The following is a 26,744-nucleotide window of genomic DNA, read 5'->3' on the forward strand; positions in this document are numbered from 1 at the left end:
ACCTGTACAGCTGCCCTCAGTGCTCAGTTTCCTGCACTCTGGAGGACCTCTTGTGGGCCAGGGACAATGCCGTTAAGGTCACCAATTTTTGGTCCTATTTATATTTAGTGTTCGTGATCTGTTTATGCATTGGTCTTATTATATGGCTCTATTTGCCTCACATTGTATCTATATTTCCTTTGTATGTGTTAATTTTATATATTTACTCTGCTTTTCTCTTTCTGTCTGATTTTTTATGCAATGCTCCTCACTGTTTCCAGAAGGTTGTTGTACGTAGATGTTCTACTGCGGCGCGTCTCGTTATCATGATGTCTGGTCTCTTCTTGGTAGTCCCTCAGTTATGCGGGCTTGCAGCTTATAGAATGATATTTCAGCTGTCAGCGAGTTCAGATTATGCCACGGTTCTTCATTCCTTATTATGTTATAAACTGCTGCATATCCAAATGCGTTCCTGTCCTGGTATGTAACATCTTGTCTGATGGTACATTCCCAGATGATGTCATCCGGTGAGCTGATTGCTGCATGTTCACAACCGTCCGTAGTGCGCTGTCGTATTATTAGTAACTGGGACACGGACCATGGAGTACTAATTACACCGGGAAAGCTTCAAGATGGAGACTGGAAACTTCTTTCATTGCTTAACTAAAATATCAATCGCATAAGCCTGCTTGGTAAAATAAGTTTGCTGAAAAGATTAGTCATCGATATCCTGTTCTGAATAACTGCGATTAGATAGTTTTATTTATTCACTCGCGTTGTCCACCTCCGTAGTCGAGATTGCTAACACGCGTTTGTGCGGTGGCGCTCGATTCGGAGGTAACAAATTCGAATCATGGTGATGGATCAAATTTTCATCATAAGTTTTTGGGTGGCAAGGGGAGGAGAGATAGTTGCGTACAGTTCCTAATCATCAGCCTTTTAACCAGTGTCCTAGCTTATATCCCTAACCTGTCCACTGTGTCTCATGGGGCGATCCGATGTGACACTGATGACGCTCCATCTGTCTGATGTTCGAGAGGAGTGGGTTGTTTTCAGATACCAGGTTTCAGCCACTTCCTTCCCTTCATCGATAACAACACAACCCTACACAACATTGTTCAAGTGTGAGACATACGCTGTTTTCGTACCTCTTTCATTAACTCTACGATCGATCAGTTTACCTTGGTATCATATTATATTTTTGCCTGTTTTCAATTCTGCGAAGTAATACCGTGTCCAGAGGAAGTGTCCGCGTAACCTCCGTTTTGTTCTTAATTTTTAAGTCCCCTTTCGGTTTAGCAAACCCCAGCTCTTTGCCGGTTGACTGAGGTGCATGAATATGATCGGTCGGATTTCTGCTCTGTATTGGTGAAGGAACACAGGAGTTAAAGTTTATCTGGCACAATGCAGGGGCGGACACAGTAAAATACTGCAGGAGCGCCCAAACGCCAAAGTTACTGTCGAGGTGTTTCATTGGCCAATCGGATTCCTAAAGAGAAGCTTCTCGAAGCTTCTGGCAGGTTTCTCTCGGCTCGCTCGCTCGCTCAAAATCAAAAATGGTTCAAATGGGTCGAAGCACTATGGGATAACATCTGAGGTCATCAGTCCCCTAGACTTAGAACTAATTAAACCTAACTGACCTAAGGACATCACACACATCCATGCCCGAGGCAGGATTCGAACCTGCGACCGTAGCAGCCGAGCGCGGTTCCGGACTGAAGCGCGTAGAACCGCTCGGCCACAGCGGACGGCTCGCTCAAAATCTCTGGCTTTCTAAGCCAGGTGCGCATGCAGGTTAGGCAGCAAGCTGCTGTTATTGCTGAGACCTAATAGTGGAAGTTTGGGTATCTCTCATCGGATAGGCCTCTGTGAACGTCAAAAGACCTTCCTTCGCATTGCCCCTGTGAGGGGGAGGCACTACTCCCGCAACAGGTCAGGCCAACGAATGGTCGGTCTGTGGTGGGCCTGGTCGCCCAGCTTCCTGATTAGGTGGCTGTCAGAGTGTTCTGCCTTGGCATAGGACACCTTGGCGCTCTTTAGGAAGGGGTCCCGCAAGTGGGGGATGCCAGCCTCCTCATGTGGCAAAGGGCGCCAAATAAGCTCTATTGCTAAACGTTCTTGTCGGAATCTGACTGGCCTATACCATCGCGCTAGAAAGCGTGACAGGGGGTTGGTCAATGCGGACAGCGAAAAAACGCGGGAAAGGTGCCGTCTTGGTCGCTGTAGGGCAGATAGCTTTGGAGACTCGAAAAGTAGAGTTAGATTTGGGGACGCAAAGAGTAGAGTTGAGATAGCTTTGGAGACACGAGGAGGACAGCCGTGTTTGCTCCGGGGGAGAATGAAAGTTCAGTAAGATATATCACTAATTATAATGTTCAGTCATACTGAATTGGGAAGTTACAGAGATTATGAAAAGCAATTTCATTGTCGTATATGGGCAGATAAAAGCTGGGTGTAACTGGGAGTTAATACGTTTCTGAGATGAACTTCGGGTGCTGCACAAAATAGATTCATGTCGGATACAGTAGGCGAGTGATGGCAGACAACAGAGGTGGCTGTCTTCCGAAGCTGTTCCAGTCAGCACCCTGAAATGGTGAAGGACAAGTAACTGCAAGCGTGGTTAGCGATGAGTTGTGGATTCCAAAGAGATTAATAGCTTGATCACTATTTTCTCTAACCTCGTTTGGATAACAGTTAAATTATGAGACAATTTAGAATCGTTGTTTCAGCTCATTTGAGTATCTGGTTTGTTCTTTTGAAATTACTTTGTCCCGAAATACTCCATCCTCTTATTAACCTTTATTTAGCGGAACTTGAACTTGGCTCCCTCAGTTTGCTTCATACATGCTCTGTAGCTTTCATTGCTAAAGTGTCAGTGTTCGCTTCCGTTTCTCACAGTTTCTTTTAACGGAGTAAGTCATATATTTGTAAGATTTAACACTCCGTTTGCTCTGTGCACAGAGTACACACCACACTTATCTCACTCCCATTTAGTTTCACTCAGTTGCGAATGTGTACACGAACTAAGTTTATATTCGTTTATTGTCAGATTTCATGTCAACTGGACAAGAGAAGGATAATAAATGTTGTATTTTGCAGCGCTTCTTTAAAATTACCACATAGCTGTAGTCGGCAGTAAAAAGCAGAACGGTACAAATTGCGCGCATAGATCCAGTAGTCATCATCCTAAGGCTGTACCGAGTTCGCGTTACCTTGCGTTGGATTGCATTAAAATCCCTCCATTACAAATCAGGGCTAAAATACTTCTTTTCTGTGGACAGAACTCGGTACGGCCATTGCACTTTGGGGTAATGAACGATTTAAAATTATAACAAAATATTTGGGGTGCCTGATGAGCAAGACTTCGATATACTCATATACGGGAGGAACGATCATCTTTTAATCCTCCTAGTGTTTTGACAATGAAAAACCCCAGAGATCTTCAACGATTTCTTTTACAGGTAATCGTAATAAAACAACAAGTACATTTTGCAGGTACACATCAGTCATCCACACAACACAGGTACACACTTGAATCTTCGTTACCACGTCAAAGGAAGGCAGCGGTAAACCACCTACACTAGGACTTTGCCCAGGAGGACAATGCGGGATTCCTGCATCTACCTTCAACTCTCGTCCGCATCCGTAGCCGAGTGGCACCGCTACAGACCCTTATGCGGGGGAACCGGCTTCAATTACCGGTTCTGCTAGGGATTTTCCGTGGTAGGAGGGCTGGACCAGGGTGCATTCAGCCATGTGATGCCTACAGAGGAACTACCTCATTGATTGTTATCAGTTCCAAGGTCAGCACGTGGACAACGGCCGTGGTTTGCGAGAGTACTGATGCCATGACCTTCCATGCCAAATGCGATGATGAATGACTGAGGACATTGTGGTCGGTCGACTATCGCGTAGTCTTCAGGATCTGATCGTGGTTTTTTTTGTTTTTTGTTTTTTTTTGTTACCTCCAACACACATTTCCTGAGTGTAGGACATACCGGGTGATAAAAAAGTCAGTATAAATTTGAAAACTGAATAAATCACGGAATAATGTAGATACAGAGGTACAAATTGACAAACATGCTTGGAATGACATGGGGTTTTATTAGAACAAAAAAAAATACAAAAGTTCAAAAAATGTCCGACAGATGGCGCTTCATCTGATCAGAATAGCAATAATTAGCATGACAAAGTAAGACAAAGCAAAGATTATGTTCTTTACAGGAAATGCTCAATATGTCCACCATCATTCCTCAACAATAGCTGTAGTCGAGGAATAATGTTGTGAACAGCACTGTAAAGTATGTCCGGAGTTATGGTGAGGCATTGGCGTCGGATGTTGTCTTTCAGCATCCCTAGAGATGTCGGTCGATCACGATACACTTGCGACTCAGATAACCCCAAAGCCAATAATCGCACGGACTGAGGTCTGGGGACCTGGCAGGCCAAGCATGACGAAAGTGGCGACTAAGCACACGATCATCACCAAACGACGCGCGCAAGAGATCTTTCACGCGTCTAGCAATATGGGGTGAAGCGCCATCCTGCATAAACATTGTACGTTCCAGCAGGTGTTTATCAGTCAGGCTGGGGATGATGCCATTCTGTAACATATCGCGGCCTCTCATCCGCCACGGTAGCACTTACAAAACCAGAATCGCGCATTTCCTCGAAGAAAAAAGGCCCGATAACGGTAGATGTGGTAAATCAAACCCATACCGTGACTTCCTCGTCGTGCAATGGAGTTTCCACAACAGTTCTAGGATTTTCAGTAGCCCAGATTCTACAGTTGTGGGCGTTGACAGACCCTCGGAGCGTGAAATGAGCTTCGTCGGTCGACAACACGTTACTCAACCAATCGTCATCTTCCGCTATCTTTTGAAACGCCCACACTACAAATGCCCTTCGATTCACTAAATCGTCAGGTAACAGTTCATGATACCGATGGATTTTCTACGTATAGCATGGGAGGGTACGCGAAAGTGCCAACTAAACAGTAGTTATGGAATGCCGGTGCGACGTGCGACTGCAAGAAATCATTCTCGCCACAGCTGCATTTGTCAACGGACCTTTACCCGTTCGAATCCCCTTCCTATGGCGATAGGATCGTAACGCCGAACTAGCACATTCCCCATTCTGATAATACAGCTTTACTAAAAGCGCCTTTTCAGGCAACGTCAACATGCTACGACTGCTAGCGCATCTGATTCTCTCTCTCATTACAGCTCCTTTTATACACGATTGTCATGCGCAGTCACTGACGTTTTGCTGTCCAGCGCCATCTGTAGGACATTTTGTGAATTTTGTTTTTTTTTTTGTTCTAATAAAACCCCATGTCATTCCAAGCATGTGTGTGTGTCAATTTTTACCTTTCTATCTACATTATTCCGTGGTTTATTAAGTTTTCAAATTTATACTGACTTTTTGATCATCCGGTACTTAGCTTTCCGTCGTACTATTTCTTCGTAATAAGTCTAACATTCTGCGTGGTGTCTGTTTGTTCTAAGTCGTGTCTTCCTACCACTTTCGCGCAACGACGCTCTGAGCGTGTTTTTTAGGGATTTGACTAGTTTGAACCTGGGACCTGTTGCTGGTAAGGAGACACCAGACCACACATGACATATAGAGTTCAGAAGAGTTCAGTGAGACTAGCGATGATATAATCAAATACTTAATGATTTCAGCGTCAGCTCCACTGCACTCCCTGTAAAAGAATCTTAATACTAACTAAATTTAGTGGAAGGGGTTCAAGGCTTTCCTATTTTTAGTTAGCTGGTAAAATAAAGTCGAAAAAGCAGTTAAGTTTACCATTGGAAATTTTATTCTACTCACAAAACATTGTTTATAAATTGCACTATTGATAAAAGGAAATATTTTAATACAGGATGATAAAAACCAACTGCGTTCAACCAAAAATGTGAACGAATATTCCCTGAATGAGTTTCCAAGTTCTACAATGGATCGAAGGATGACCTATACCATGTCACATCTATAATCTAGGTTTAAGTTAAGTTTCATAAATGAGAAAACTATCAAAATGGTCTACAGTGATCCTCAATTATCTTTAATTACATATCTAACTTGTCGAAAATTACAGTGGCTGATGTGGCTTCTCAATAATTATATAACAGAAAAATCATCGCGTTTCAAATTTTTACTTCACGTAGCAAATGTGAATACCATGAGATTTAATTGACGATCGACACTAGTATTGCGTAAAAAGGGGATGTAACAGATGAGACTTCTGCAGTTCTGAGTGAAGCCTTATGCGCTCAAAAATGCGGCATCGCGTGCGTTCATTACCTTGTCCGTGCTAAGGCGGCGTTAGGGGGCGGCGGACGCCGCAGCTACTCACATCTCGCCGTCTCGGAAGCAACTCTCTCCTAACTTCTCCTTACTACAATTTACCAACGTTGGTTTTAGAAAAGCTATCTGGCTGTGTTTTCAACTGACCAATCAGGGTCTCAATGTTAATCTTAAGCTCCGCCTACAAAACTTTTGTTTATCCAATGAGAAACGTTATACTTTTCGTGGTGGAGCAATGTTTTTAACGTTTGCAACGTAACAGAGACGCGAAAAAGTCTCACGCTAAAACTTGCAGCTGGTGTGCCCCTTTTAGTGTTATCATAAGATCTATACAGTTCTTTAGGAGGGCTCTATCTTTTAACATTGGCTGGGGGGTGGTTTTGGCGGTCGGCTGACGTCGTGGGTGTCCGTCCCTTATTGTAGGGCTTCCTAGCCTACACGATTCTGCTCTCAGCTTCTGTTCTCGTTTCTCCCCTCGGAACTGCGTCTGTTTCACGGTGGGAAGGTATTACATGCATTTAGGCATTCTTGTATTAGTCTGTGGTATTCCATTTGCTCACTCGTTGATCGTATTACTTTGGTTAATTTAATGTCAGGATTTATTTGGAGCTATGTGACATACTGCCGGATTTGCTATCATGTCAGGGTTTTCATGGAAGGTGTTGGATTTGCCTGACACCTTACATAAGTTATGGCCTGTTTTTGGAAACAGTTTTTCCAATATTACTGTACACCTTGTGTTTTCAGTTTGCACCACATTAATTAATACGTTATAAAATGATACGTATCTCTATGTCCCTTCTCAACTACGAACCTGGGTGCACAAATGGACAAACGTATTTTATTCGGACGAATCCAGGTTCTGTTTACAGCATCGTGATTGTCGCATCCGTGTTTGGCGAAATCACGGTGAACGCACCCTGGAAGCGTGCATTCGTCATCGCTATACTGGTGTATCACCCGGCGTGATGGTATGGGGTGCCATTGGTTACACGTCTTGGTCACCTCTTGTTCGCATTGATGGCACTTTGAACAGTGGACGTTACATTTCAGATGTGTTACGACCCGTGGCTCTACCCTTCATTCGATGTCTGCGAAACCCTACATTTCAGTAGGATAATGCACGACCGCGTGTTGCAGGTCATGTACGGGCCTTTCTGGATACATAAAATGTACGACTGCTTCCCTAGCCAGCACATTCTCCAGATCTCTCACAATTGAAAACGTCTGGTCAATGGTGGCCGAGCAACTGGCTCGCAACAATACGCCAGTCACTACTCTTGATGAACTGTGGTATCGTGTTGAAGCTGCATGGGCAGCTGTACCTGTACACTGCATCCAAGATCTGTTTGACTCAACGCCCAGGCGTATCAAGGCGGTTATTACGGCCAGAGGTGGTTGTTCTGGGTACTGATTTCTCAGGATCTATACACCCAAATTGCGTGAAAATGTAATCACATGTCAGTTCTAGTATAATATATTTGTCCAATGAATACCCGTTTATCATCTGCATTTCTTCCAGGTGTAGCAAGTTTAATGGCCAGTAGTTTACAAACACATTTGAAGATATGTTGAAGTATTTTGTGCTATACTCATGCCATTTCATGTGCAACATTCGGTCTGTTCATTCATGTAGATAACAGATAAAAGAAATAGCAAAAAAAATCTCCATAAGATTTTGGGTTTGAACCTAGATGGTGTTGACCTCTAGCCTCAGAATTGTGGATGACAAGCAGGCACTCATCTTCAGATAAGTTTCACGGCTGGAGATGACGACTCCATATCGCTGTGTTTAGTCCAGAAATTATCGTGTTGTACCTCAGCACCTTGTTTACCTGTTCGAACAGCGCACCTGCCGGCCAGCGCTTTGCTGTTCGTGCTGGGCTACAGCGGCTGCGACCCCGCCGTGCCCGCAGCCCTGTACACGGCCGCCGTCGTCGTCACGGGAGCCACCCCCGCCGGCGCCATCGCCAGCTGCATGGACCTGGCGCCCAACTTCGCAGGCGAGTCTCACTGTCCTCTGTTCTCTACCCTGTCTAATGTATAACCTGTTTATTTTACAGTCGCAACGGCAGAATGCGGAACTAAGCTTTGTTTACCTATGGACAATGGAAGTTATCTGTTTCGATCAGTTTTAGTGAGTGAAAGTGAATCTGGAAGTGAATCTGAATCTGTAGGTAGCTTAACGTTAACTGCTGGTGACAAAATTCAACTGTGAGAATCTTAAAAAATCATACCCTGTCGCCGGCCGGAGTGGCAGAGCGGTTCTAGGCGCTTTAATCTGGAACCGCGCGACCGCTACGGTAGCAGGTTCTAATCCTGCCTCGGGCGTGGATGTTTGTGATGTTCTTAGATTAGTTAGGTTTACGTAGTTCTCAGTTCTAGGGGACTGATGACCTCAGATGTTAAGTCCCATAGTGCTCAGAGCCATTTGAACCATACCCTGTCTGAAGCTTTCTGTAATAACAAAATCTGACTCTGAACTTTGATAAAAGAAAACTGATTACTTTTGAAGGTAAAGTTGGTCCCTGTGAAATTTAATTAAAGAAATCTGCTCGTCACACAATTTGTCTTACGATGGTGCAGGCTGCTCTCGTAGCTACAGCACATCTCGATAGCAAATCTGCTAAATCTAAATACAGAAATACGCAGAGGTGCAGTGGGTACTCTGAAAAACATTGCTATCATTATTGGTTAATAATATTTTGATAATGGTTTTTAATTAATTGAAAATTAATGGGCTCTTGGGATGTGGACAATGGCTGATATTTAAATGAACTCAATCCCACTTTTATTCCCTTAGATTTAATAACAGCCGGCCGCTGTGGCCGCACGGTTCTGGGCGCTTCAGTCCGGAACCGCGTGACTGCTACGGTCGCATGTCCGAATCCTGCTTCGGGCATGGATGTGTGTGATGTCATTAGGTTAGTTAGGTTTAAGTAGTTCTAAGTTCTAGGGGACTGATAACCACAGATGTTAAGTCCCATAGTGCTCAGAGCCATTTGAACCATTTTGAACTTAATAACATTTAATGAAACTTCAAAAATACTCAAGCTTCCTCTGAAATCATGTAACTATAATTCAAGAATTACAAAAATTGAGCTTACAAAAATCGAACGCCACATATAAAATCTCTCCTTAAATACACTTCCAAACTCAAATTCTTAAATCCATTTCTCTCTCAATGATCTATAAATCCTAAGAATGAAAGGATTCCTGACCTGGATGCCCGTCGAACCAAGAATGCTGCATTATTAAACCGTTGCTGCAAATAAAAACAAATCTTATGATCACTTGTAATCCATTCTTCACAAATATTATCGCACGAAGTTCAAAACCAATTTTTTTTCCTCTTCGGCATAAGTTTCTATTGACTCATAATATAATTCCAAAGCCGGCCGCCGTGATCGAGCGGTTCTAGGCGCTACAATCTAGAACCGCGCTGCTGTTACCGTCGCAGGTTAGAATCCTGCCTCTGGCACGGATGTGTGTGATGTCCTTAGGTTAGTTACGTTTAAGTAGTTCAAAGTCAAGGGGACTGATGACCTCAGATGTTAAGTGCCATAGTGCTTAGAGCTATTTGAACCATTTTACAATTCGAAAACTCGACTGTCCCCATCCAACACCAAAGCTCAGCTGAGTGTCTCCTCTCCTCTCTCGCGATTACCAAACAAATCTAGCGTGCATCTTCACAGAACAAAGATCATCACTGACTCATCTCTGTGCGGCGCAGCATCCCTGTCGAGGCTGCGCGCGCATGTCAAATGGTTCAAATGGCTCTGAGCATTATGGGACTCAATATCTGAGGTCATCAGTCCTCTAGACTTAGAACTACTTAAACCTAACTAACCTAAGGACATCACACACATCCATGCCCGGGGCAGGATTCGAACCTGCGACCGTAGCAGCAACGCACGCGCATATCTAAGCAATTCAAACGTTACGAGCGCGATTTCAGACACCCAAAAACAAGAAAAAATTCTACAAAAATTAACACTCACTCGTTTCAAAGGGACCAAGAGAGTCCGACAATATTCGACAGTATACGACTGGCGAACGTGGGTCGGCATTGTGCAGCCAAAGAGTGTGTTACTGCCGCCCCGTATTCTTAGCGTTTGTTGCAGTGGATGGTCATCGCGCAAATATACGCTATCGAAGAAAACGCTCAGATGGAAAAGTTTAATAAATAACGTAGCTGGTTTCTGTCGAGAAGAGAAGTGGGAAATTTTACTAATACCGTTAGAAAGAGCTATGGAGAGAACAGCAGCCGCAGTAGGAAAGAGTGTAAGGTGCGTAATGTTTGAACGACGTTAAGAAAGCCAGACAGAGTGGTCAGAAAATTGTGACCCCAAGGAAGAAGAGAATTAGGAAGAAAACCGTCTCGACGAGTTGATTAAGCGTTTGGTGAAAAGAAAGTTCTTAGAGAATCGCGACGTTAAAAGAAAAACATCCACACTTCGAAAGCATTACAGCTGGGCGAAGGAGGGTACAAAAATTATTTTCACAGGGAAACGAATCAATTTCTGGAAAAGTTTGAAGGATATGTTATGTTTTAAAAAACTTGAGTATAGAAGAATATTTTTGGTTGAGAGGGAGGACACTGTAGAACGGCATGCACGCTTTCTTAACACGATGAGCGAAAACGAGAAAGGTGCGAAGAAACCCGTCGTTCATACTGAAGGAACATGGGCATATCCGCACTATACCAGTAGTTGTCAAATATTTTTACTCAGTAGCCAATAGTGACTTTCCGGAGCAGCACCAAGGGCTGCATATCTGCTAATCTTATTACAAATTGGTAACCTACATAAATTAGTATACTATGAGCCCTCAACAGACCAGCTGCAGTAAGGGTGCCATAATTTGGCACCATTCGAAACACTTTGTATCGACTGTTCTCTGTTTCGCATTGGTGCTACCTCACCAATGGTGTTGGATAATATGGGTATTATTATACGGCTGAGAACCGCGGACCGCATGAACGCGTGATTTGATCCGCATCTGCCCGCGAGTCACAATTAGACGATCAGTTATAGTGTTAATAAATATTGGCAGCGTAGTGATGTATGATGCCTGCAGAAGAAAGAAAGTTCTGAACAGAGCAGTAGTGGTTCATGCGGGGGAAGAAACAGAGTACATTTAGGTTCAGAGCTCACCTGTGATTCGAGATCTGCATCGGAAGGTGATCACAACGAGAAAATTATATAAAATGTTTGCAAGAACGCCTAATACCGAATATTAACTATTTGATTATAAAACAAATTTTATTTATCCACACGTGACTGGAAAATGTGTTAATAGCAAATGCAGGCTCATGTTTCTTCGCATATCTTAGTTATAGATTGTACGTTTTCCTGTAGAATAATGTCTTAGTAGTGAATTTATTTTTATCTGCTACACGCCCAGCTCAAGTTAGTACAGCGTAAAACAACAGTTTTATTTTAATTTCGTACGCTTCTCTGTAGAACAAAGTATTAATAGCAAACGTATGACACGTTCGCTTCAGTTATTAGATCGTAACAAAAAAGTTCTTTTCATTTTAAATTTCCAGTTAGAGCAGTTGAACGGAATGGATGGTGTCTTGAAGGGAGGATATAATATGAACATCAACAAAAGCAAAACGAGGATAATGGAATGTAGTCGAATTAAGTCGGGTGATGTTGAGTGTATTAGATTAGGAAATGAGACACTTAAAGTAGTAAAGGAGTTTTGCTATTTGGGGAGCAAAATAACTGATGATGGTCGAAGTAGAGAGGATATAAAATGTAGACTGGCAATGGCAAGGAGAGCGTTTCTGAAGAAGAGAAATTTGTTAACATCGAGTATAGATTTCAGTGTCAGGAAGTCATTTCTGAAAGTATTTGTATGAAGTGTAGCCATGTATGGAAGCGAAACATGGACGGTAAATAGTTTGGACAAGAAGAGAATAGAAGCTTTCGAAATGTGGTGCTACAGAAGAATGCTGAAGATTAGATGGGTAGATCACGTAACTAATGAGGAAGTATTGAATAGGATTGGGGAGAAGAGAAGTTTGTGGCACAACTTGACCAGAAGAAGGGATCGGTTGGTAGGACATGTTCTGCGGCATCAAGGGATCACCAATTTAGTATTGGAGGGCAGCGTGGAGGGTAAAAATCGTAGGGGGAGACCAAGAGATGAATACACTAAGCAGATTCAGAAGGATGTAGGTTGCAGTAGATACTGGGAGATGAAGAAGCTTGCACAGGATAGAGTAGCATGGAGAGCTGCATCAAACCAGTCTCAGGACTGAAGACCACAACAACAACAACTCTATTCTGTAGAAGAATATATTAAAAACAAATGTACCATTGCTTCCTACACGCACAGCTGCGTTATTCTACCGTAAAACAACGGTTTCATTTTCCTAGTGTTCATTTCCACTGTTTATCTGCAAATGAATGTTTTAACAGAATGTCTATCTGTTTTCTCTACTGCACGCGTATCAAGTACAATTCGGGAACCGAGATATACTTTGTTTGAGCGCAGTTACACCGCTGGTGCGTCATTTGGAACAACCGATAACGTCAACTGTACGCAGCACGCTCAGCTAAAACGGCAATTGTAAAGTGGACAGGTTAGACAGGCACTCTAGCTAGGCATTTCCCCACGGGACTGATGGGGGCGAAAGTAAGGCCATACTGTACGACCACATATTTCCGGAATAGCAATGCCGTCAGCATTGCTGCAGTGTGTCTGCAATACACGACAATCTGGCGGTATGGCAGAACAATATCGCCAATGTAGCAGGTAGCCACCTCCGTATTGCCCAGACATAGAATATTTCGTATGGCAGCGCAATACCTGTCTCATTCTATCTGTAAATGCTTCCCTCTCGCTCTCATGTTTGTTTTCTGCTTCTCTCAGCAACAGCGCTGCAGTCACCTGTCTGAATGAAAATAGTATCGTTTCGCTTTTGGTGCGATTTCGTTGTGTACAGCAATGGAGAAGTGGACAATCGAGAAAACTGTGAATTTTATGAAAGCGGTACATTTACGTCCAGAGTTATGGGCAATCGAAAATAATATGTATAAAGGCCACAATCAGGGAAAAAAGCAGTTGGCGGGCTGTTACAGATGAGATCGGAATCGCACTTTATTTTGTTGTGAGCTTCATCAAGTGTGTTTCCTGTTGCTTATGATCAAAAAGAAAATATAAATAAAAATTGTTCTCATATTGCAAACTTACCTTAATGAAATCCTTCAGTCTTGTGGTAAAGCATTTCACAATTCTGGTACCAAGAAGCTTATTGACGAAATCTTCGCTGTAACAGAGGTACAGTAAACTCCTGTACGAATCCCCAGTAGCTAAAAACCAAAAGCTGATCGCCAATCCGATTATGTACACTCTCCCAACTGGCTGGCTCTGAGCACTATGGGACTTAACATCTGAGGTCATCAGTCCCCTAGACTTAGAACTATTTAAACCTAACTAACCTAAGGACGTCACACACATCCATGCCCGAGGCAGGATTCGAACCTGCGACCGTAGCAGCAGCGTGGTTCCGGACTGAACCGCCTAGTGCTCCGTCTCGATGTAGTCGCGACGTTGAAAATCCCAACATTTCTCCTTCCTTCCTTCCAGGAGTAGAGCTAAGACACGAGAGAGCCGGAGGCAGACGGCTGGAGCAGGAGCAATAAACAAGTTAGGGTAATTATGACGTATCTCTCTGAAGTCACTTGTCCTCTCTCCCACGCTTCTTATTGGTTATTCAAAGAATGATGGGCTATTCTGTGTCTTTTTTACATGCAATTAACTGCTCTTGGACTTTGGTTCATCAAATCGCCACTCATGTGACAGTGTGAGTAGTTGGATAGAACGTCTTGGTAATGAATGTGAAATATTAACGATACAGAAAGGCAATAAAAATTATTAATTTGTTGGGGTCCATACTGCGACTGACAACTGGGGTGCAACGAATAAGCTTTCTAAACACGTCGTCAAGGAAAAGGTAAAGCGAAATTACAATTAACTCACTACGCTTAGCTGCAAACAGGCGTTGATATACGTCAAGGGGACAGGTGAAAATGGGTGCCCCGACCAGGACTCGAACCCGGGATCTCCTGCTTACATGGCAGACGCTCTATCCATCTTGCTTTTTTTTTCTTTTTTATTTTGTTCGTTGTGATTGGTCGGTGCGGACGTCACATGACGACCATTCAAGTTCGTTTGTTGCTCCTTCCAGTCAGTTTTCTTATTACAGAGGCCAAACAGCTCTCTGACCGACCAGGCTGAGCTACGGTGCCGTCTTTTTTTTTCGGACATATGCGAAAGAAAAGATACCATCTTCATACCTATATAGTTAAGGCTCACCGGCCATTTGACCATCTTCTTCTGTGCGGATGCACAAACAGTGACCGAACTCTTACGGGATTGGCAAAAAGCCGCGAGTAATGAATATATTGGGCAGGGGAACTATGAATATAGTGCAGGACAATAAGTTGAGAATATGGGTCTCACGGGAGGCGTGCCAGAGATAAGACCCTGCAATCGCACTATCCTGTGTGTCCTCGGTGGCTCAGATGGATGGCGGCACGGTAGCTCAGCGTGTTCGGTCAGAGAGGTTGGTCTCTGTAATAAAAAAACTGAATGAAAGGATCAATAACGAATTTCCATGGATGTCATGTGACGTCCGCTACTATCAAATACAACGAACAACGGTGTACGAAATAAAAAAAAAGATGGATAGAACGTCTCCCATGTAAGCAGGAGATCCCGGGTTCGAGTCCTAGTCGGAGCACACATTTTTACCTGTCCCCGTTGACGTATCTCAACGCCCGTAAGCCGCTAAGCGTAGTGATTTAATTGTTATTTCATTGTAAAAAGCAATGGGCTGCAAGGTCAGCGATGGTATCTGTTCTTTCGGACATGTGTAACATAAGGAGCGTTTCAGGAAGAATAGTAGATATTTTAGGGTGTGACACTACAGAACAATTTGAATAAACCATTCTATAGACATGATCATTTTCTATTGACAACACAGATACAGGTGGTTACAGTTTTGTGAGTTGGCACTGCAGTTGCTATAGATCTATTAATCGATTGTCGTGTTTGTTTTGAAGTTCAAGTTATCAAGCTGTTATTGAGTTTACGTAACTGAATTTGCAATTTTTGTTATTATTTACTGTCCAATTTTACTGTACTGACTAAGCACGTCGCGCTTATTTACAGATGCTGACTCTGTCTGTATGGTATTTTAGTGCAGGTCACGTAGTGGAAACGCTTCTGCTACTTGTATAGGACACAGTAGACGATTTCCTAAATGAAGAGTATCAGAGTCAAGAGTGTTTACTTGTGTTTTCATTAAACTAGGTGCTACCACTGCAGCTTCCAGCAGTCGTAATTCATTTTAACGTGCATATGGACAAAGTGAAGGTGAAGCAGAAGACACTATTCAGCTGGTATAATGTAGTCCTTCAACAAGTACACCGACAATCGGGGACAACAATCGGTGTTCCTCATACAGCAATATGATGGTCACTGCGTACGCAAGGCCTCTGTCGTTATCTTTTACAGTTGATTCAAGTCGTTCTAGAAAGAGATGCAGGTAGCCGATTGGCTAATTTCAAATCGCCGAGTAGTCCCATTAATACTGTGTACTGCTAATGCTGCTTCCAGTCTTGACTGTATCAGTAACACTCGTAAATCACAACAGTATTACGACGAAAAACCAAATGCTATTGTGGAGAGACATGTTCAAAAACGCTTCTCTGTGTATGTATTGTGTAGTATCACAGACACTCAGCTGGTTGCGCCTGTAGCGTTGTCGCGCCGCGTTATTTAGCCTTCTTGAAAGCGAGCTTCCAGCATTATTTGGCTACAAGGATGGGTGTATTCTTCCAGCATGACAGAGTCCCTGCAAATTCTAGTCGGGAGATGACACATCAACATTCCCCGGAACATGAATCGGCAGAAATGGCTACGATTGTTGGAAATCAAGGTCTTTGAACCTTACTAGCCCTCTCAGCTTCTTGCCTGTGGGGGTGGTTGAAAGGCGAAGTCTGTAAATAAAAAGCCAGCACATGGGGTGAATTAACGTTAGGATAATGGTCAGTGCCGCCCCGTCAAAATGACCCCAGAAGAGTTACAATTGCTTTTGTCAAGTGAATTCGAAAGTGCGTTGCTGTCGGCTGTGAAATGTATGAAAATCCACTTTGAACTTAATCATTTGCATTTGCTTAACGTATTCTGTAAGTATTTGTTAGCAAAAACAGACATAATGTCTGAAGGGATACCGCAATCGCTGGTTATACAATGATAGTCCGTCTTGATTGCAAAAATGTTTATTCACCTTACCGGTTTCGGTTCCTCTACAACCATCTTCAGATCTGAAATGACAAAGATACTAATTTACTATTTCACAAATGCAAACCTATTTCCTCCTATCCAATCAACATCAAATGTACCAGAAAGTACTTGCAATTTCGGTTACACGAGTAACCCGTCCACACACAGCAACCTTCACATGCTGCGTCACATTAAATTGGTTGGCAGAATGCACGTCATTTGTATTAATTCTGCCAACCAATTTAATGTCATTTCAAATCTGAAGATGGTTCTAGAAGAACCGAAACCGGTCATGTAAATAAACATTTTTGCAATCAAGACGGATTTTAAGAATAATAGTATTTGTTAGGGTTACATTCTAACATCCGTACCTCAGTAATCAGAAGATTGGACACAAGGCATATGAATGTTTTCTTGGAATTAGTCCCACACTTCCTAAAATATTCACTACTACTCCTAAAGCACACTGTATATGCAGGGTGTCCACACATTCTCTTTACAAATTTATTACACCGATAAATGAAAAAAATGAAGAGAGATATATCTAACATTTTTTATAACATTAAGTTGCCAACCAACCAAATCTGATCCAAATATTGCGCCTAACGCGCGCACAGCACGTACAACAACGGTAACAGAAAACATTGTCGGCAAGTGAAGTTATTTTTGACTGCTGGCTACAGATAAACCAGATGTCGCTTCACGACTATAGAGGCTTCACAGTTGCAGGTGCAGCCACACGAAAGAACAGGCATAATAAAGTGCCAGGAAGAGTAGATAACTGCCAAGTGTAAGAATATAAGATCGTCTCGACTAGCCTGACCGGCCGTTTCTGGTGAGATCTGGGAAATTTTTATTTTGCTGCAGTATGATTGCTGGGATTCGTGCAGCGACACGAAACTTCTCACGCCACCATTACTGAGTCAGACGACAAAATGGCAGAGAAGGAAGCTGCCGCTGTCCTAGCGTGGGAATAGAGTCGCTGCACAATATTACTAAACAGTGGGGAACTACTGGATCGTCGTACGGAAGAAACTTAGTTACATTATCTGTACATATTACTAAATCAAAGTCCCTCGTCGTTCAGATTTGCCTTCATGTGAAGGCTAATCTCAGGAACTACTGGAGCGATTCTGATACAGTTTTCGCTAATAGACAGACTGATTCAGAAGGAAGGTTCGTGTGTATAATAATGACCGCTACATCAGACAAGTTGTCCAGTCGTAGATACTTATTGCTGTCCTTGAGGAGGCGAGGCAGGTCACCTACTGACGGGAGGACTAGATGGTAAAGCTGCTCGATCCTAAACAAGATATTATAAATGTTTATATTAATTACTCGTATATCATATTAAATAATGCAATGCAGTATCGATGACTTCCACATACAATTGGCAGTTACCGACCGTATGCGATTGGTCGGTTCTTGCAGCGACCGTTCTTCAGTTACAGTTCACTGAAGTTAACAGGCGGTTAATTTCGGTCCGTAATGACCATTTTCAGGCATATGCTCTTACTTTCAGTTTCAGGTTATAAGCTCGTCTGACTTTTTCAGAAGCCTGGCTTGGCTCTAACTTCATGAAATGCGACAGAGTCGCAGTGGATTCAGAGAGACCCAGGAACAAATAATATTGTCTCTTTATTTCCAGTCACTGATCACAGTGCAGAGGTCTGAATATGGTCACTGTGGACCGAAACGAATTATCTGTTAAAGTTTTATGATTAGTAATTGGATTAAAATGACAATACTTTTTACTCCTGGACCACTGTGACTCCACTCCGATTGTACTGCAACTCGCGAGTAAATTTAACTTACAAAGGAACCTCCCCATCGCACCCCCCCTCAGATTTAGTTATAAGTTTGCACAGTGGATAGGCCTTGAAAAAGTGAACACAGATCAATAGAGAAAACAGGAAGAAGTTGTGTGGAACTATGAAAAAAATAATCAAAATATACAAACTGAGTAGTCCATGGCAAGATAGGCAACATCTAGAACAGTGTGAGCTCAGGAGCGGCGTGATCCCGTGGTTAGCGTGAGCAGCTGCGGAACGAGAGGTCTTTCGTTCAAGTCTTCCCTCGAGTGAGAAGTTTAATTTTTTATTTTCAGACAATTATTATCTGACAAATTCTTATGTTTTCATCACTTTTTTGGGAGTGATTACCACATCCACAAGAAAACCTAAATCGGGCAAAGTAGAAGAATCTTTTTACCCATTCGCCAAGTGTACAAGTTAGGTGGGTCGACAACATATTTCTGTCATATGACGCTCATGCCGCCACCAGTGTCGTATAGAATGTATCAGACGTGTTTACCTGTGGAGGAATCGGTTGACCTATGACCTTGCGATCAAATGTTTTCGGTTCCCATTGGAGAGGCACGTCCTTTCGTCTACTAATCGCACGGTTTTGCGATGCGGTCGCAAAACACAGACACTAAACTTATTACAGTGAACAGAGACGTCAATGAACGAAAGGATGGATCATAACTTAGAGAAAATAAAAAAGTAAACTTTTCACTCAAGGGAAGACTTGAACTATGGACCTTTTGTTCCGTAGCTGCTCACGCTAACCACGGGACCACTGCGCTTTTGAAGTCACACAATTCTTGATGTTGCATATCTTGCGCATGGACTACGCAGTTTGTGTATTTAGCTTATTTTTTTCATAGTTCCACACAACTTCTTCCTATTTTCTCGATTGATCTGTGTTCAGTTTTTCAAGGACTATCCACTGTGCCAAGTTATAACTAAATCTGAGGGGGGTGCGATGGGGAGGTTCCCTTGTTAGTAACAGTAGCAGTAGCCATATCTAAGTTCGAGGCGCTAAACTCCTTAAATTTTAAGCAGATTAATGCGATAGGTTGTCAGTGCTCGAAAGATTGTGCAACACAATGCAAAAGAATACGAAGCATATTTAAGAGCCTAAGTTTATTAAGGCTCGTTATCTCTGCGTAGCTACTGGAACCCACATCCACCGAAACCTGCTTACTGTATTCGAACTGTGGCCTCCCTCTACTATTTCTACCCTTCATTACCAAACAGATGATTCCTTTATGCTACAGGAGGTGTCCTGTTAACATATCCCTTCTTTTACACAGGTTGTGACTTATGGATTAAATTTCTGTTTCCTCATTTAAGTTATTCTATCAACTCAACTAATATTCGGTTCTCTGCCTCTCTGAACTGTTCATCGTCCACGTTTCACGTCCATAGGAGGCCACACTCACTTCACAAAAATACTTGGGATTACAACTCGATAATTAATTCAGTTGGAAGGGCATACCGCAGAATTGCTGAAGCGCCTAAACGAGTCTCTATTTGCAGTGAGAATTATATCAAATACAGGGGATATAAATATAAAAAAACTTGCATACTTTGCTTACTTTCGTTCTATTATGTCATACGGAATCATGTTATGCGGCAACTCGTCAAACCCAGCAAAAGTTTTTACCGTGCAAAAGCGTGTACTAAGACTCATTTCTGGAGTAAATTCAAGAACATCATGTAGAAACCTGTTCAGGGAACTTTGTGTTCTAAGCACTGTTTCTCATTATATTTATTCCTTAATGAAATTTTTTGCAAGCGATATATCTCTATTTCCAGTCAATAGCTCAATACCTAGTTTCAATACTAGGGATAAGAACAATCTACATAAAAACATAAAATCACATATCTTGGTCAAAAAGATGTTCGATACTAAGGAACACACATTTTCGATAAATTGCCAGCAACTATTGAAAACTTGGTTTCAGATAAAGCGCAGCTTGGATAGAGTTTGAAAGTTTTTTTGGTAGGCAGTTCATTCTATCTACTGACGAATATCTTAACAGGTACTGTTAGACCAGCTTAAGTAAAAATGTCTGTTAGAATTCAGTTCTGACAGCACTTGGCCACTACAGTAAAGATTAGTTATTCTGTGTATGACAAATTTATTAAAAGTGCGTAACTATGTTTCTTTCTACAGTGTATTAATTCTTTATTAGACGTTCCAGTTTGCTGTAATATATTCACCTGTTTTGACAATCTCCTGACAAATAATCGGGGTAGCTAGTATTATATTCAAATGTTTTATGTTTTTTTATGTTCTGCTTTCTTATTTGTTCCACACCCACGAGAATCATCTCACTTTTGGATCTATGGAACGAAAACTAAATCTAATCTGATCTAAGAAAAGAAAAGAGTGGTTAAAATTTCAGTTTATATTCGATGTAATAGGGTTTCTCTTTTTCCTTGCTGCTGCCAGTTTGCAGTCAATGCTCTCTGCTTCGATCATCATTAGTTATTTGCTATCGAAATATCGAATCTCATCTACTACTTTTAGAGTCTCCTTTCCTAATTCTCTCAGCATAGCCTGATTTAATTCGACTAAATTCCATTACCCATGTTTTATTTATTACAGAGTTATCAGCAAACCTCGAAGTGATTATTTCTTCTCCCTGAACTTTAACACACTTTCCAAATTTCTCCCTGGTTTCCTTTACTGTTTGCTCAACGTACAAATTGAATAACATCGGGAATAGGCTACAAACCTGTATCACTCCCTTCTCAATTACTGTTTCCCTTTCATTTCCTTCGACAGTTATTACTGCAGTCTGGTTTCTGTACAAGTTATGACTAACCTTTAGCTCCATATATTTTATCCCTGCTATCAACCAGAATTCGAAGAGAGTAGTCCAGTCAACATTGTCAAAAACCTCCTGTAAATCTACAAATCATACAAATGTAGGGTTGTCCTTGTTTAACATGCCTTCTAAGATACATTGTATTTGTAGTATTGCCTCGCGTGTTCCTACATTTCCCTGGAACCCAAGCTGATCTTGTTCGAGATCGGCACCTACATCTTTTTCTATCTTCCATAAATAATTAATATCATTATTTTACAAGCAAGAGTTATTATACTGATGGTTCAGTAGTATGCACAGATGTCAGCACGTGCAATTTTTTGAAATGAAATTATTACATCCTTCTCGAAGTCTGAGTACAGGAGTGCTGTAGTGGCGTCAGAGACGGCAGAGAGACTAGATCCGAGAAATTATCGGCAGTTATGTTGATAGAAAACTAGAGAGAAGAAGCAAGGTAATGAGAGGGAGATTGGGACTGTCGGGATACGAGAGACGTGTTTACGAAGTATATCCTAATATCGAAAAGATATTACTGATGAGAGATATCAATCCATCAGGAAAATTGATTCACTTTATGTGTGGCCACGGATCGTAACTAACGTACCTGAAAAAGATTAAAAAAGTAAAATTAATACTGTATTTGTCATTTTTAACAGTCTGAGTTGCCAGAGCGCATCGTCATAGAGTGTTCAAGATATGTGTATGTAACAGCGGAAGAACGGTATACGACTGAAATGGAATACTGTGCTGTGCGTAGAACAAAATAATTCGGAGGTTGTCGTTACACAGGATAGAAATGTATCTATCGGGGAGACATGGGAACTTAAGCAATGGTATCCAGAGGAGGTCACAGGAAGAACATCGAGAGAGAAGAAGACAGGAGATGGTAAGGAGAGGTAGAAGTGCTGCTGAAGATCAAGGAAGCAAAGAGAGATCACACGATATAGCGGAACACTAAGACGAAAATAACAATAATAGAAGGTTTTGAGTTTGTATATACGATGTTATAGGAACGAAACAGATAATAGAAGGAATCTGTTGAAGCGTGCCAGGGATGTGAATAAACGGGAAGTATTCCTCTCCGTTGACAGTCCTTGCATGCCCCAAGAAGCAGTCTTACGTTCAGCAAACTGTAAAAGTTGCTGGAAAAGAGATTTTTAGGAAGCATCACATTGAGGATGCAGCGAGTAGGAGATGTGGAGGACGTAGTGCCCTTACACGTTTAGTCCAGGTCTAAATGTCACCTGTGCCGATATTACGACTGATAATGGATAAGAAAATTTTTGGGTTAATGGTTAGGATAGAAAACCCAACTATAATAGCAGTAATAGACATAAATAGTAAGCGAAAGTCGGACAGTGCAGAATGTTTTATGTTGGTTATTAGATTATTAGAGAGTGTAGATTAGGAAAAATAGCTCGTCAGAAACTAGTGACAAACGATGCGGTTAGCTGCAACAATTCAAATATAATTGCTCCGGACGTATGCATCGGTCTGCTGAAACCAGGATGCATTACACATACGAAGTTCAATAAGTAACTATAAATCTCATATAGTTTTAAATTAACGTACAACTGAAATAAAAACTGCATTTTAGTAAATCAAAAGACGAAGCATCACAAGATGGGATGAAACCAGGCTGCCTCTGCGCAAGTAAATGACCAGCACTGAATCATAAGTCAGACAAATTAGAACTGTTAGGGAAATGATGGATGAGGAAAATTTTAAGGCCAATAACAAGCAAAGAAGCCTGGCACTTCATAATGAATGATGAAATATATAAAATACGGAGAAAAATAATACAAACAATGATGAAAGGAAGACTAATATTTTTAAGAGTTTTATTCAGTATGAATGACAATAGACTAACATAATTTTGCTAAAAGACGTTAACATGAAGCTGATTCAGAAAAGTTAAACGAATTGGAAATACACAACATAAATCCAGAAGAAGTTCCAGAAAATGATACACTGATGAAAAAAAATAAAGTAAAAAAACGTTACGACACAACTCACCGTTGGATACAGCGCCCTCTGTTGCAGGGACTTAACGTTGTAAAGAAAGTATATTTGGGGAGCAGGAGAGAATGGGAAATCATTCCAGCGACGATACGAGCCGCAGTATCCACAGAAGTAAGCACTTTGGCAAAGGGCAGATTGTTACGGTCTAGCAACTGGAAAGGAGCGCCTTGGAAACGGTGAACCTGTCGGCTGTAGGCGTGCTACTATCGTGAGCATCTATAGAATATGGTTGAACGACGGTGAACTCTTGAGGAGACGACAAAGTGTTGCACGTTCATACATCATGAAACGTATAGACGTAATGGCATGCCGCATCTGTAAAACAGGACAGGCAGAGATCTGAGGCATATTCGACGATAGAATACAATGCTGCTGTAGGCAAAAGTGTTTCGGAGCCAACCGTTCAGCGCATACTGTTGAACATGGGGCTCACCAGCAGATGAGATTTACGTTTTCCCATGTTAACCCAATGACTTATTTACTTAATTACTTACTTACTTAATTACGACTGCAGTGGGCAGGGATCATCGAGAATGGACTGTGGATCAATGGGAACATGTCGCTTTGTCAGATGAATTGCGTTTCTTGTTACACCAATTCGACCATCGTGACTGGGTTCGTCGTCATCCTGGCGAACGTCTGCTCGAATCGTGGACCTCGCCATGGGCGCAGACCAGTGGAGGCAGTATTGTGCTATGGCCGACGCTAACCTAGGCTTCCATGGGAACTATGGTAGTAATCGAAGACAGCATGATATGCGAGGACCACGTGAACGTTATTGTGCGGCACCTGAATCCATTCATACTTAATGTCTTCCCCGATGGCGGTGGAATCTCTCAGCAAGATATCTGTCCATCTCACTAGACCAGATTGGTATTACAGGGTTTGAGCAGCATTATAATCAAGTCAGGTTGTTGTCGTGACCACAAAATTTGACGGATCTGAACCCGACGGAATACATCTGGGACGCTACTGGGTGTAGACATCTGGTGCCATTTGTCTCTGGGAACCTACCAAGGGCTTGTCGAATCCGTGTCACGCACAATTTTTCTGTATTTCCTTCCAAAGCAAGACCGAGATGCTATTAAACTGGTGGTCATAATGTCTTGGCTCATCCGAGAACTTTCAGAAGGATAGTGTTAAAAACGCAAGGATTTCTATGTAAAAGTGGTAACAGGACATATGTGAAATGGTTTGAAGAAATGAATAAAGAGTTGTGGTGAAAAGATGAATGAATATAGCAAAGGGAAGATCAATTTGGGAGGAACTGAAATTGTTTTGCAGTCCTTAGTTGGCTAAAACGGAAGGGAAAAAGTTAACGCCTGCCTGTTCTGATTTAGGTTCTCCGACGTTTTCCAAAATTACGTTATCAAGCTCTGGGCCATTTTTATCGTCAATCTTTATGCGTCTCTAATGACATCGAAGTCGATGAGTCGCTAAAGTTAGATCTTCGTGCATTTCAAGCTGATGATATTTCCGCGAGTACTATCTCCGTTAGGTTGTGTCTTTTCTCTAGGGAAAAGACGTCATAAACCAGGATGTTGCTATACACAGCACGCTGCGCTACAATTGCGCCAACATTGGCTCAAGCCTATAGCAAAAGCTTCCCAGTCGCCAACTGACGAAACAACCGAATGGTCGCTTAGGGAAGTAGGATATCCTAGAACTACACTTGTTCTAAGCCATTGCCGATGGTCTTTCGGGCACCACGAGAGACACTCGCCTTGGCAGCCCATCTAAATGAACTGCAAATATTTTTGTTAAATGCACGGTTTCGAGCTTTTACCTAAAACTGCAGATAAATGCTACGTGTTCGGTATTACACTTGTGTTGAGTATTTAATAATCTCAAACTAAGTGCTTCTTATTTATGACTACGTTTATTACCTGTGGTTATGGTAAGATAAGGACATGAATTAATATTACCAGCGGAAGAGCTCTAAGGAGTTGTTAACATATAGCCAGTAAGGAATGCAGTTGATTTCCGTGTGCACATGCTTATGCTTTAATCTGAACACGCACATCTGAAAGATGAGGCTACAATCCTCGAAAGCGATTATACCAGGTGTACCGGTATGAAATGAGCGTTTTTTTGTGAAAATGAAACACTAATTTTTAATTGAAAAGTAAAAACATTTTATTCAAAATACTGACCATTGCTTTCCATACATTTTGACCACCTTTCTGGTAATTTGTGGACACCTCGCCAATAGAAATGTTCGTCTTTTCAAGCAAACCAATCAGACACTCAATTTTCGACTTCTTTGTAGGAATCGAAGTGTTCCTCAGCCAGTGCGTGTCCTATTGATGAAAACAAATGGTAGTCGGAAGGGGCCAAGTCTGGTAAATACGGCGGGTGGGATAGCAGCTCTCAGCCAAGTGTTTTGATTGTATCCTGAACCAGTTTTGCATTGTGTGCAGGCGCATTGTCGTGTAAAAAAATTACTTTGCCATGTCTTCTGGCCGATTCTGGTCTTTTTTCGATCAATGCATAGATCAAATTGATCATTTGTTGTCTGTAGCGATTAGTATTCACAGTTTCACAGGGGTTTAGAAGCTCATGATACACCACACCTTTCTGATCTCACCAAACACAGAGCATTGTCTTCTTGCCGAATCGATCTGGTTTTGCAGTCGATGTTGATGGTTGTCTCGGATTAGCCCACGATTTTTCCCGTTTAGGATTCTTAAAATAAATCCATTTTTCATCGCCAGTAACAATTCGATGCAAAATTGATATTCTTTCATGTCTTTGAAGCAAAATTTGACAAATGGTTTTTAGGTTTTCCATCTGTGTTTCATTCAATTCATGTGGCACCAATTTTCCACACTTTTGGATCTTTCCCATAGCGTTCAAACGGTCAGAAATCGTTTGTTGTGCAACATTCAGCATTGCTGCCATTTGATTCTGACTCAAAGTATGATCTTCATCCAATATTGCTTGCAATTCGGGGTCTTCGAACTATTTTGGTGGTCTTCCACGTTCTTCATTTCTTACATCAAAATCATTATTTCTGAACCGTTGAAACCATCTTTTGCATGTTGCTTCTGATAGAGCATGATCACCATATGCCTCGACAAGCATTCGATGCGACTCTGCAGCACTTTTTTTCAAATGAAAACAAAAAACTAATGCTTTCCGCAAATCACCGCTTTCTGGTACAAAATTCGACATTGTTAACACGATGAAAACATATGATGTTGTTTGTTCCATGACTTGATGTATACTAAATATCTTTGACAGATGTCATACCAACCAAACAAAAAAAAATTAAGACTCGTTCACGACAAATGTTCCCTATCGACACATTTGTATCTTAACGCTCATTTCATACCGGAACACCTGGTATTGCAATAAAATAGATCACTTATTTGTTCTCAGAAGCAAATTCGTTATTCCTAACTTTTCCGTCAGCAGCAACATTATTAGAAACGAAGCACACGTTTAGATTGGGGAAGGATTGGAAAGGAAATCAGCTTCTTCTTTTCAAGGAAAACATCTCGGCGTTCAC

The 26,744-nt window shown here is 41.9% G+C and overlaps 1 protein-coding gene across 1 annotated transcript in view; it reads left to right on the forward strand.

The window, feature by feature from the left end:
- LOC126152362 (uncharacterized transporter slc-17.2-like) overlaps positions 1 to 26,744 on the forward strand; it is a 426,481-nt gene that overhangs the window by 312,872 nt on the left and 86,865 nt on the right. The window contains exon 6 of the mRNA XM_049916002.1: positions 8,133 to 8,288. Within this exon, the coding sequence (XP_049771959.1) occupies positions 8,133 to 8,288 (156 nt within the window). The remainder of the gene's footprint in view (positions 1 to 8,132; positions 8,289 to 26,744) is intronic.

Source organism: Schistocerca cancellata, chromosome 2 (genome assembly GCF_023864275.1).
Source record: "Schistocerca cancellata isolate TAMUIC-IGC-003103 chromosome 2, iqSchCanc2.1, whole genome shotgun sequence".
NCBI lineage: Eukaryota > Metazoa > Arthropoda > Insecta > Orthoptera > Acrididae > Schistocerca > Schistocerca cancellata.